General features: G+C 45.3%; 1 protein-coding gene across 1 annotated transcript in view; it reads left to right on the top strand.

Annotated features, from left to right (window-relative positions):
* The window catches only part of igdcc3 (immunoglobulin superfamily, DCC subclass, member 3), a gene marked incomplete at both ends in the record, with an annotated part of 69,520 nt that extends 56,481 nt beyond the window's left edge, over nt 1-13,039 (top strand). The window contains 7 exons of the mRNA XM_084541958.1: nt 7,901-8,148; nt 9,335-9,499; nt 10,285-10,473; nt 10,670-10,774; nt 10,929-11,064; nt 11,154-11,364; nt 12,914-13,039. Of these exons, the coding sequence (XP_084398084.1) occupies nt 7,901-8,148; nt 9,335-9,499; nt 10,285-10,473; nt 10,670-10,774; nt 10,929-11,064; nt 11,154-11,364; nt 12,914-13,039 (1,180 nt within the window). The remainder of the gene's footprint in view (nt 1-7,900; nt 8,149-9,334; nt 9,500-10,284; nt 10,474-10,669; nt 10,775-10,928; nt 11,065-11,153; nt 11,365-12,913) is intronic.
* Nucleotides 13,040-13,251: the final 212 nt, after the last annotated feature.

Genomic DNA, 13,251 nt, shown 5'->3' with positions numbered 1-13,251 from the left:
AACTTCTGGACCTGGCATTCATTCACGTGGATGTTACTTAGACATGTAGCACCCACCTAGACCAGACCAGGCACCCCCACCCCATAGCAATGACACTCCTTGATGGCAGCAGCCATCCCCAGCAGGATGCAGCCTGACACAGACACACACACAAAAACACTTCAGGAACAACTAAAAAAAAAAACATGAAGAACAGCACAAGGTGTTGACCTGGCCTCCAAATTCACTAGATCCCAAACTGATCAAGTATCTGTGGGGTGATCCACAGAGGCCCCTCCCCTCAAAGGCCCCCCACTAACAACATTATGTCGCCAGACACCACAGGACAAAGAGAGGACTCAGGCCCATGTCCATCCTCTGATGAGGCACAACTGTTTTGGAGGCACAAGGGAGACCTATACAATATTAGGTCATAATGGTCATAATATTATGCCTGATCGGTGTATACGCTGCAGGAAATAAGCTTGCTGTCGTCTCAGTGCAGCAAAAAAACACAAATATTCAAATTTGTAAAGTACACGTGTTCGAGCAGTTTTTATCTGAATCAATTAACTGTGGACTGCTGTGACTAATCAGACAATTGGTTAAAGTCGAGGGGGAAAAGGAAAATGCTTAAAATAATTTAAACAACCACAGGATGCATTATCAGTTCGAACCAAATCTTAAGTCAGATTCTGTTTTTCTAAGCATAGCGCCAACCGATCGTGGTTGCAGGACCAGGTCTTGTGGGGCAAACTAATTAAATAAGTGAATAAATAAATGAAGAGTTTAAAACATGCTGATCTCTCTCTCTCTGAGCTATAGCTATTCTGTACTTGTTAGTTAAATGTGAAATATACTGGTGTGGAAAGTTCATAGTATGAAGAGTTTTACCTGAAGGCTGAGATTCTGTGTAGTATATCATAGTAAAATTTGCCTCCTAAATCAAGGCAAACACAAATGTAATGATATGCTAATGAATTCAACAGCTCCAGGCAGCACAGTTATTCTGTTTATATATATATATATATATATATATATGTGATAGGGGAAGTTAAGATATACAGCGCACCATACCTACCAGAAATATTTTAATTAGTGTGTGTGTCTGTTTGTGTAAAGATATACCTTCTCCCCTCTGCCGTCTCTCATGACGCTGACCTTCAAGAGCAAATGGACAAGGGAAGGAAGGGGAATCGATTGTACATTTCATTCACACACACGCATGCACACACATTAATCAAAAAAAAAAAAAGAAGAAGAAGCAGGTGAGTCCGCGTGTGCACAAATAGCCCCCGTGGTGCACGCCATCATTCATTTTGCGCACGCGCATAATCAAACAGGAGAATTCGCAGGCGTGCTGCCCTTTATTCCCGGTCCGCGAGCACGGATCACGATCAAGCTTCGTGAAACAAGGGCAGGAGATGCGGCGGTGTCAGGGAAAAAGGTGATTGGCTGCCTCGGTGGCGTGTGCGCTCTCTCTCTCTCTCTGTCTGTCACACATCTGCACACGTGCTCGGACGCAAACGCACATGCTGCACATAAGCACTACTGCTGAAAAGGCTCTTGGAAAACATGCTATTGTGGCTATTTGAAGCCTTTCTGTGGACTTTGTTGCTAGTTATGTTTAAGAATTTACCTTGAGTCTCTAAAGCTGGCCTGTATGACCTTCTGCTATACAAGGGATGTCCCGATCAAGTTTATTTTTGCCCCGATCCCATACCGATCTCTGTATTTTAAGGCTTTTATTATCTTCTTTGTATCCTCCTAGATCATGTGGGCCCCATGTGGCTGCAAGTAGAGTAAATAGAGCTGTCAATGCTAATGTAGGGCGGCACAGTGGTGTGGTGGTTAGCACTGATGCCTCACAGCAAGAAGGTTCTGGGTTCTAATCCATCGTGGCCGACTGGGACTGGGGCCTTGCATGTTCTCCCTGTGTCTGCATGGGTTCTCTCCAGGTTCTCCAGCTTCCTCCCACCGTCCAAAGACATGCTGGTTAGGTTCACTGGTGATTCTAAATTGGCCGTAGGTGTGAGTGTGAATGGTTGTCTGTCTCTCTGTGTTAGCCCTGAGATAGACTGGAGACCTGTCCAGGGTGGACCCCACCTCTCGTCCCAATAACAGCTGGGATAGCCTTCCTCGTATTCTCCTAGATCACGTGGGCCCCATGTGGCTGCAGCAAGTCAAGTCAATATTTCTGTCAGTGCTAATGTAGTGCAGAGAGAGTAGCTCGCACCTTGTGTTCTCTACTCCATCATCATCCAACGCTGCCATAAACTCCCTAACCCTCTCTGGAATATTTTTCCCCTTGTCCCAAGGTGCAGCGTCAAGTGGTTGTTGTTTTCGGTGCAGCCTTTACCTGAGTGGACTCGTATCCAGTTTTTTGGTGGTATTTGTTAGTGGCAAATCAAGGCGGTAGTTTTGAATGATCTCCTACTACCACCTCACCAAACATCCCCATTGCCTAATTTACAGATTTCTCACTTCAGTTTCCATGTTTAGTCAGTAGTGATTTTGGTTCCTCTTCTTCGTAAATTTTTGGCATCTTTGACTCTAAGCAACCGCCGTTAAAACAGAAGAGGAAGATGTTTTGATGCTACACGGACGTGGTTTTAGTTTACGGCAAGAGCTAAAATAAGTGACTTCAAAAGATCAGGCTTGTCTGAATCCCGATACCGATGCAATCATTTTTTAAAAAACGCCTGGATCGTCCCAGATAACGATCCCCCGATAGACGTCTCTACTTCAAATACAAGCCGCGATCTCGGCATCAGGCTAAAAACTCTAAAAAGGTTAGTCTTTAAAGCGAGGCGGTTTCTCATTAACGATAAGAAGAAAACCTCTCCCTTGTGGCGAATGCGAATCGTTTAGATAAACGTTAGGGTCCTTCTCCGTTTGCGTGAAAATAATTTAAGCGGATGAAAGACTGCGTTTCGAGTGCGTGAGGCTATAACTGACGACATCTGAAGGAGCAGGCGACCGCGCAGACCTGGGCGTTTTGCAGCGGGATCCTTTCAAAGAGCTTTTTTTTTCTTTTCTTCTCTTTTCTTTTTTTTTCCCACTTTCTTTCACCGAGACCTGCCTTTCTTGTCGGCGGCCCCTCTCCGCACCCCACATCCCCCTTCCTGCCCCCGTTGCAGGGAGCTGGGGCCTGGGCATTGGCCTTGAACTCTGACCCTGCCTGTAATCAGTCATATCCCCGGGCCCTTCCCTCCTCTCAGGCCACAGACAGCTCATCGCTCCTCCCCTCCCCCCCTTCCCCCTCCTCTTCCTCCTGTTCTCTCTTTGTCCCCGTCATTTTTTTTACCCCCTCTCTTTCCCCTCTTGCTGAAGCCAGAATGGCCATGCTGGCTTTTGATGGGGCGCTGCTCAGAGACAACAGAGAGTAAACACGGCCTCGGCAGCTGAACAACAGACCCAAAGGCCCGGTGTCAGACGTTCCCGTGGCCCACGGCCGTATCCGACAATCTGTGAAATGACCTTGAACGGATGAGTAAATGATGGTGTCGGCCTGTCAGGACGGGACAGCTTGGTTTTGGAGCTCATGGGAGACAAGCAACTTCTTTCTTTCTTCTCTTTCCTCCCCCTCACACTGTGTGGTTCCTTGTTCTGCTGCTGCGTACTGATAGATCGATCTATTCTAACAATATCTGCTTGAAAGAGTCTTTTAAAAACATTAATAAAGGCGTCATTTGTAATCTTCCTGACTCTGAATTGTGCACATTACTTCAATCAAACATCTCTCTGACCTCTAAAAGTAAGAATGTCGTGCGCAGACAAAGGACTCCGTAAACACAGCATTCACCTTTGCACCTTTATTATTTCATCAAGTGAAACTAGCGCTACTGGCCAAGGGGAAAACGTGTTCCCTTATAATCTTGGTTTCTCTTGATCTTTAAACGCGGCTGGGATTCGACCATAAAACCGATTCTTCTTAAACATCCTGCATCCGTCGGGTCTTTCCTGAGCAACATCCTGGTGCAAGAAAGAATGCAATTGGCATTTCCAGCTGAGTAACACCAACAACAATCAGAGAAGCTATGCTCCTCATTCGCCAAAGGAAATGTCTAAGAGATGATGCTGAAGGTGAACCAAACATAGAGTCTTGTGAACATACATTCATTTATCTTCTAGTTTCCTCTTCTTTTGTATGTTTTGACAGCAGGTTGTAGAAGTTCATAAAGATCAGTCCAGGCTTGAAAGTGAATTTTCTATGTTTCGGCAAAAAAATAAATAAAATGACTCGAAACCTCAGCGGATTTTCACACGAGTTGTGAAAGTAGACAAAGAGAACCCAGTCAAACAAATGAAATATTACACTTTGCTATTTGTTCGTGGAGGTAAATGCGCCAATATTACATACAGTATCTGTGAGGTGCAAAAGGAAGTAAGACTTTACAATCAATGCAATAAGACTGCAGTGATTGTAAAGTCATGTGGTGCCTCTCAGGCTGCCCTGTCTGCAGTTTGATCAACATCATGTGGACAAGCCAGAAGACTATTGGGACAATGTTTAGTGGATAGATGAGACCGAAGCAGAATAGTTTGGTGCTATAGGGGTGCTAATGTCCTGGTTTGGGCCTGTTTTTGCTGCATCTGGTTCCAGGACGGCTTGTCCTCATTGATGGACCAATGAATTCTGAATTCTACCAGTGAACTCTAAAAGATGATCTGAATGTGAAGAGAAACTGGGTCATGCAGCAAGACAGCGAGAGCCAAGAACACAGGTGGTTCTACCAAAGAACGGTTAAAGAAGAACAAGATGAATGTTTAGGAACGGTCAAGTCAAAGTCCTGACCTTAATCCAATAGAAATGTTGTGGAAGGACCTGAAGCAAGCAGCTGATGTGAGGAAACCCACCAACATCTCAGAACTGAAGTGGTTCTGTTCTGAGGAATGGGCTAAAATTCCTCCAAGCTGTTGTAGACCACTGATCAGCAGTTACCAGAAACATATAGTTACAAGGAGGTCACAGCAGATACTGGAAACAAGGAGGCTCTGACTTTTGTGCCTCACAGATATGAACAAACGATTAATTATCTCGAATAAACAAACACAAAAGCATAATATTTTCGTTAGTTTAATTGGGTTCTCCTTGTCTACTTTGAGGACTTTTATGAAAATCCGCTGAAGTTTTGAGTCATTTTATGCAGAAATGTAGACAAATCCTGAGGGGTGCATACGTACAGTGCTGTACCTTTGTGGTATTTCCCCTCAAACGCTCACCCTCCTCCTCTTTGTCACTCCTGTTGCATCCGGTCAGACTGCCTGTCTGCAAACACTCCATCCATCGCTGATATGAAAGGCTGTCAGAAATGTGACGGTTGAGTAGCAAGCTGAGGCCTGGTGGCTGCTGCCACCTCGGGGGTCAGAGGTGAGATTGGCTCAGAGAGGTTTGAAATACAGTGGGCCTCTTTGACCTGATAATTATCCAGATTGAATCCACCTGGCAGACCGGAAAGAATAATAACTCCTCCACCTCGCAGCCTATATTCTAACCCAGATTACGCCCGTACAGTGACTGTATCCCCGCAAATCAATTTTGAAAAGGAAATAGAATGATTCAATTCTCCGTCCTACCTGCTGACCCTGAAGAGCCCTCACCCCCCCCCCCCCGTCCTTACAAATCCGTCCTCACAAAGACCGGTGTTAGGTCAGTTCTGCTGAGAGCTGAAATGCCACTTTCCTCATGTCCCATTTCCCAGGTCCAGAAGGTGTCCAATAACAAGCCTGCACACGGGCTGACATGCTGCTCCTTCAGTAGATTGCTTGCTTTTCCTCAATGGATCATTTCTTAATAAATTTTGATTTAATACACCGAGGATGCTTCCTGTCCATCAAAGACGGCCGGCGTTGTGCTTGACAGGCTCTTTCAAACTGTAGGTGACAGATTAACAGGATACTGCTGGATATATTGAACTCCCGCGTCATTCAGTCCCTCCGTCTGAAAGCCTTTCTCTCTCTCTTTCTTTCTTTCTTACCTCTGTTTGAAAAATAATTCCGTCCTCTTAAAAATGCCATGACCGAGGGGTGATAAACCATCCTGAAGTGGATAAACCTGTTTTTATATTCACGTCACACTCGTTACAGGCGTGCAGTCAGTCATCCTTCCGTGCACGTCTCACCTTAAATACAGCAGAAATGGCCTTGGCATGAAAAAGGCATGAAGAAATGTTTTACACCACAGGTCCTCATTTGCATATATACGTTAAATGTTTTATTTTTCCTTTTGCCTGAGGTCAAGCAAAATGTGAGTGGATTATTTATTCTCGTCTAAAGACACCTACTCAATATGCGCACATATATATATATATATATATATATATATATACACATATATATATGTGCGCATGTTGGGAGGGAAGAGACAGAAGCAGAGATAGAAATACGAGGACAAAGAGCAGAGTGGCAGAGGTACAATAGAGAAGAGTGTGCGTGTCCGTCTATGCGAGTATGCATGCGAGCATGGACAGATGAAAGGTTTTACTGATGTAGGCAAATTACTTTTTTTTATTTTTTTTTTGAAACACTGGAATAGATTAATCGACTCCCATAGGAGCTCCAGGAGGAGAAGAAGAACCAGTGTGTGCTTTGCATGAGCGAGGATCTTCCATACATGCGGCCGCTGTCTGTCATGTGTGATGGGTGCCACGAATATCGTGTCCCTCGCGCTCTTCGCTCGGCGTCCCATCCGTCTTTTGTGCCTCGCGCGGCGGCCCTTATCTGACGCACCAAGTATAACTGCATTAAGTTCACGAGCACGGCTGCGACTCGAGGCTTGAAACGTTTGGTGAAAAGCTTTTAATCTCAAGTTACTTCGCAAACTGTGAACCCAGATGATAACAAGTTATGCTTCTGTTAAGAAGGAGGTGTTGTTTGTGTTTCCAGAAGAATATTTCAAAGGCAAAGTCCTGTATGGGTAATTTCTATTTACAGATTTCCACTGTTTTTGCACCTAACCTTCATCTAATCTTCTCCAAAATAGGTGCACAACCTGTGTGGAAAATGAAAAGCTTTTTACTGTACAGTACATAGGACTTCTCTCCCAAGAGTTTTGTACCGTCTGCAAGAGTCCCCTGTCTTCATGTAGCTCCATGGTCCTGGAGGTGGAGGAACGTCCTCTCATCTCAATATGTACTGCACATACACCGATCAGCCATAACATTGTGACCACCTTCCTAATATTGTGTAGGTCTCCCTTGTGGTGACTCATCAGAGAATGGACATGGGCCTTCTGAGGGTGTCCTGTGGTGTCTGGCAACAGAATGTTGTTAGTGGGGGGGGGGGGGGGGGGGGGGGCTTTGAGGGGAGGGGCCTCTGTGGATCATTGCACAGATACTTGATCAGTTTGGGATCTAGTGAATTTGGAGGCCAGGTCAACACCTTGTGCTGTTCTTCATGTTTTTTTTTAGTTGTTTTTTTTAGTTGTTCCTAAAGCGTTTTTCTGGCTGCATCCTGCTGGGGATGGCTGCTGCCATCAAGGAGTGTCATTGCTATGGGGTGGGGGTGTCTGGTCTGATCTAGGTGGGTGCTACATGTCTAAGTAACATCCACATGAATGAAACGCCAGGTCTTAAAGTTTCCCAGCAGAACATTGACCTGTCAGAAGATGGTCAATGTTATTTACTTCTCCTGTCGGTGGTCATAATGTTGTGGCTGATTGGTGTATGTTTATGCTACAGTTGCTACCATATTATTCTTTGATGACCTCTTTTGCTTTTTATTCATAAATCTTGGGCACGATTAGCCTTAGTGATGGTTGTAGTTGAACTTATAGAAACCCTTGTTCTGTTACTGTTCCACCTAGGTGGTTTGGTGTTACACATTGACATGTCTTTCTTCTGTCTTTCTAACCTGCGTCAGACAAATTTCACCACCTCCTTTCTCTTTCTCTCTACTTCCCGTCCCCCTCTTCTCTCAGCACACTGACGATATACGGCATCAGCCAGGACGATGAAGCTATCTACCAGTGCATCGCCGAGAACAGCGCCGGCTCCACGCAGGCCAGCGCCCGGCTCACGGTGCTCTGGGCCAACGGGCTCCCCGGCGTGCCCGCCCACGTGCAGGCCGAGGCCCTCTCGCCCACCACCATCCAGGTGTCCTGGAGGGAGCCCGACCAGAACACTCAGGACATCATCGGATACGTGCTGCACATCCGCAAGACCTCAGGTGGGCCCGCGCTCAAGACGCAGATAGTCGACATCTGAGTAGGTTTACAATAAAAGGCTGTTCAGGTGAGAGGAGGAGAGGCAAATAAAACCTCAGGACGGCTAACAGGACAGAGATTAGCATGAAGAATATGCATATAGAGCTGCGGCTAAATATTTCTGTGCTAAATCTGCGATTTTCCCCCAAAAAAATAAAATAAAATAATAAAAATAAAAATAAATGTTGTGAAACGAACGCCGGGCAGAAACACACCAGCAGCGCTATTGATAGTCTCCACTGCAGTGTAATGGGGGGTAAAAAATGGTTTTAATAGAAAAGAATTTATTGACATTTGCACAAGAACGGACAGGTACATCTGAATTCTTGTGCAAATTTCCCCTGAGGACGTTTTAGGTTGTGGAGTAAAAAGCAAGAGAGAGAAATAGGACTGTAACTAAGACTGAGGCTATTGTAAAACTATAAAAAATATAAAGTAGGTTATTGCACATAACGTTATTGCCCTTGTGGTGTTGGAGAGAATAGCTCTCTGCATAACGGAGTGAGGTAGTTGAAAGATATTTGCTATTACACTTAGAAATCCAAATGCTTTTGTCCAAAAAAATTCATCCTGTCCACATAAAAACAATAAGAAACCATTTTTCTTGCACTTTTCTCTCATGTGTGTGTCCATAGCCAGTTGGTTGAGTGTATGTGTTTCCGTGTGAGCCAGCTGATGTTCCCCTCAGCGGTTCCATTGGATGGATAATTAAGGGCCCCGAGGGGGACGACCAATAGGATCTGCTGTAATTACCTTTCCAAGATGGCACGGCCCAATGGATTGAGTGCTGGGAGTAGATAGTGGTTATGGCTGGATGTCTCTGAATTAAAAGCAATAAAATTCTTTAACACATCCCCCCCCACCCCCACCCCCGTTTACTCCCCTCCATCTCCTCGCTCCGCCCTTGTAATTCCTCCAACCGGTGTTACTGTGGCTTCCAGGGCCAAAGTAGGTTAGCTATTAACTAAAAGAGCTGCACTGATAAAACAAGTGAAATGGACAATAACCACAAATTATAGCGGGACCAGAGTGTGTTTATTGTTTCCTCTCTTCCTGTTACTTTAATCTCACCCGTGCTCTTTTCTCCCGTTTCTCATCACCTTCACCTCCCTTCTCCGCTCCAACTCTCCATTATCCGTCGTCCTTCAGACCCGGTGGACAGGGAGTACGAGGAGGCCGTCAGTAAGGTGACGCTGCAGCAGATCATCCGGGACCTGGAGCCCTCCACCAGCTACACCTTCTACGTCAAGGCCTACACGTCCCACGGGGCCAGCAAACCGTCGGACAGCGTCACCGAGAGCACCCATGGGGAGGGTGAGTTGGAGGCAGAAACATCACTGAACGTTCATAATAAAACCCCTGGACCAATTAATCAGCCATTACCGCTTTAATATTTGAATCCTGTCTTTGTCAGATTACATTTGCCTTTAGTTGATGGTTTGTTCAGTTTGGCCTTGATTTGAGACTGATTGCAGTTTAAATTGCTTGATTTATTTTTGTCACACATGATCAAAAAACCAACAACCAGCACAATAACATTAACTTTGAGTCTTAAATATCAGCAGAAAATGATCCAGCTTCTCTGATTCACATCTTTGTTTAGACACAGACAGACTTTATTGTCATTCATGTATTAAAATATTAAATTATAAAGCAGTAGACTGGCTATGTACAAAAGTTGGAATAGTGAATGCAAATATTTAATTTTAATTTTAATTTAATTTTTTTATAATTTAATTTAATTTAATTTTACATATATATTATTTATTATTATTTATATATATATTATTTCTTTTTTTACTTTTACCTGTTTTTTACTAGTGGTTTTCAAGAGTATTTTATTCATTTATTTATTTATTTTTAATGTGCAACTGAGCCACTGTGAGCAAGCAATTTCCCTTGTGGATCAATAACGTATTGCATTAAAACCAAACGAACAAATTCAGCAAATAGTCCGTGAAGTGTAAAGCTAGCGGCAGAACAGTTGTTTAACCCGTGTGCAGAATGCACTCTATACATTCAGCTATAAAGTGCAATAGTGCGTCTCCCCTGCTCTCTCTCGTACCGCCTCGGTTGACGTTTTCATATCCGTGTTGCAGTGCCGGCTCCTCCTTCCCTCTACACGAAGGTGTTGAACAGCAGCGTTGTACAAGCCACGTGGGAGTCGTCCTCCAAGATGGGCCAGCACCAGGGATTCAGACTTTACTACAGACGAGCGCACGCGCCCCTCTTCACCGGCCCCGTCACCTTCCCCCGTAACGTCACCCGGTACAACATCAGCCATCTGGGTGAGACGCGCTCTTACTGATGGTCCACTCTGATCTGGGCCCAAGGATTCCTCCATGGGCTTGTTATGACACTTAATTCATCTATGGAGCATCCCACAGCCAGAAAATAAGAAGTATTGTGTCCGGTTGAGATGGTAGTTATGTGTCGCTGAAAATCACACAGGTCTGATTCCCTGCTATGTCTCTTTCTGTCCAGATTCCTCATTGGTCTACGAGATAAAACTGCTCGCCTACAACCAACACGGAGATGGGAACGCCACCGTGCGATTCGTTTCCCTTCGGGAGACCGTGGAGAAATCTGGTGATTGCCTGTCACGACTTATCCCACAGCACTGCATGAAAGTTTAATGCCGAAGCCCCTGCAGAGTCTGACGTGCCGTCTTTTATTTATGTTGACTGTGCACGTACACGCCATGCACGATCAATGACTGTGATGTCTGCTATTATGTCCCCAGTGCTGGACGACCCGTGTGACTGCGTGAAAGACGAGCAGGGCAAGACGTCCACCACGGGCATCATCATCGGCATTCACATCGGAGTCACCTGCATCGTCTTCTGCGTGCTCTTCCTCGTCTTCAGCTACCGCGGCAGGTCGGTTGAACCGCGCGCCAAAATGATTGCTGGTTTCGGCGTTAATGGCTCGCGGGGGGGCTTTCAATGTGTGCTGCTGTAATCCTCAGGTTAATGACGTGTAAGGCGGCTCAAGCCACCCCCCAGGCGGGACACAGCGCCGTGCGGGAGTCCTCTTCCTCTTCCCAGGGGGCTTCGGGGCTGAACGAGGCCGGCAGGAGAGCGATGGAGGTCAACGGCGGCGCGGCGGGGAAGAAAGTGGTCGACAGCAACGAGCTCGAGAGGCTTTTCGCTCAGAGTAACACACGAGACGCATGCATGGTCAGTGTTGACAGCCAGAGCGCTGGGTTATATGCTCTTACACAAACGTTGAAGGGAGAATTTAATTTAATAAGTCTTGCACGTTGTAGATTTAGTTTTCTATTTGCTAAAAACGAAGCAGTGGAGTTATCCTGGTTGTTTCCTTGACGTCGGTGGTCCAGGTTGGTGCATAGCTAGCAATAATCACACATTAAAAAGCAGATTCTGCAAATGGATTAATGTTTGGGTGGCGACGTTTGCATGCACGGCAGTCAAAAAGTAGAATTAATGCAGAAAGCGATCAACAGCAACAAGCTCGAGAGACACAAGACGCATGTACGGTCAGTGTTGATGAAGCTTTGTTGAAAGGGAAATACTGCTCCTTTTGAAAGATTATCAGTGGCATCGCAAAAGCTCTCGTGTCTGTAGTTTTACCTACAGGTTTTTACACGTTTCTTTAATCCAGTAAGTGTTGCACACTGAGTCCAGCGAAGATTTAGTCTTCTGTTTGCTAATAAAGGAGCAGTGAAGTTACACTGGTCGTCTCCAGGACAGTTTCAGGATGCCGGTGGTTCAGTTTGATGCATAACTAGCAATAATGATGTTTGATGTTTGTGTGGCAACGTTTGCATACACGGCAGCCAAAAAGTAGAATTAATGCAGAAAGCGATCGACAGCGACAAGCTCAAGAGACACAACACGCATGTACTGACCGTACATGATGCAAAACTAGCAGCTGATGCACTAGACTGATCCTGTGCAGCAGCAGGAAGTACGTTTGGATGGCAACGTTTGCATGTACGGGTGGCCAAAAAGTAGAATTAATGCGGGAAACTGAATTGTTAATTAAATGTCCATCAGTGTCGGACACTAAATACACACTTTATTATGACTAATAGACACGTTGTCTGCAGCTCGATTCACCTTTAAATCAGTTTTAGAAAACAATACAATACAGTAAATAATTACTTTAACACGCCGATCTCCAGCCTTCACAGATCGGGCATTTCAAACAAAAACTATTTTCCACAAACTGGTCACTGTCCACAGGAATCATAATCAGATTTTCTGCACATTTTTTTCAAAATAAAACACAATGCAAACTCATCATCTTCTGTTACTGCTTGCCCCGTGAAGTGTCGCGGGGGGGCTGGAGTCTATCCCAGCTGTCTCCAGTCTATCACAGGGCTAACACAGAGAGACACTCACACCTACGGCCAATTTAGAATCACCAATGAACCTAACCAGCATGTCTTTGGACGGTGGGAGGAAGCTGGAGAACCTGGAGAGAACCCACGCAGACACAGGGAGAACATGCAACTACACACAGAAAGGAACCAGTCGGCCATGATGGATTAGAACCCAGAACCTTCTTGCTGTGAGGCATCAGTGCTAACCACTGTGCATTCCGGCCCCATGCAAACTCTAATAAAATTCAATAAACACTCAATAAAATTTAAATAAAATAACAGATCAAATAACTGTGCAGCCCTCTATAACTACACCCAGTAGTTTGTATATTAACATTCAACTCAGCTTAACTATAGATATTGCTTGCGTCTGTTTTCAGTCCGACTCCTACGCGCTGAACGACACCCAGCTGTCTACGATACCGCTGGACGAGTTCGCCGTGGAGCGGGAGACCCAGTTCCAGGAGCATCCTGCAGCGGGAGCGGCTCAACAGGACCAAGGCTGACCGCGTACGAAGGCCAACTCACACGGCGCTACCCAGCATCACACTTAGACTCTAATCTCACTCAGGTTGACAAGTGTTTCTTTTCAAAGTAGTTTATTTTTTTTTTTCCTTTTGTGCAAAGACTTTTTTTTTTTTTTGATAAGTTAAGAAGTTCTGGATGATCTAGGACTGTAAGTCGGGGTATTTCTGGCCCCGGCTACTTCTAGCTCGGC

This window comes from Chelon labrosus, assembly GCF_963514085.1.
Source record: "Chelon labrosus genome assembly, chromosome: 3".
In the NCBI taxonomy this organism is placed as follows: domain Eukaryota; kingdom Metazoa; phylum Chordata; class Actinopteri; order Mugiliformes; family Mugilidae; genus Chelon; species Chelon labrosus.
The sequence above is the reverse complement of the archived record's forward strand: the minus strand, read 5'-3'. Positions and strand labels throughout refer to the sequence as shown.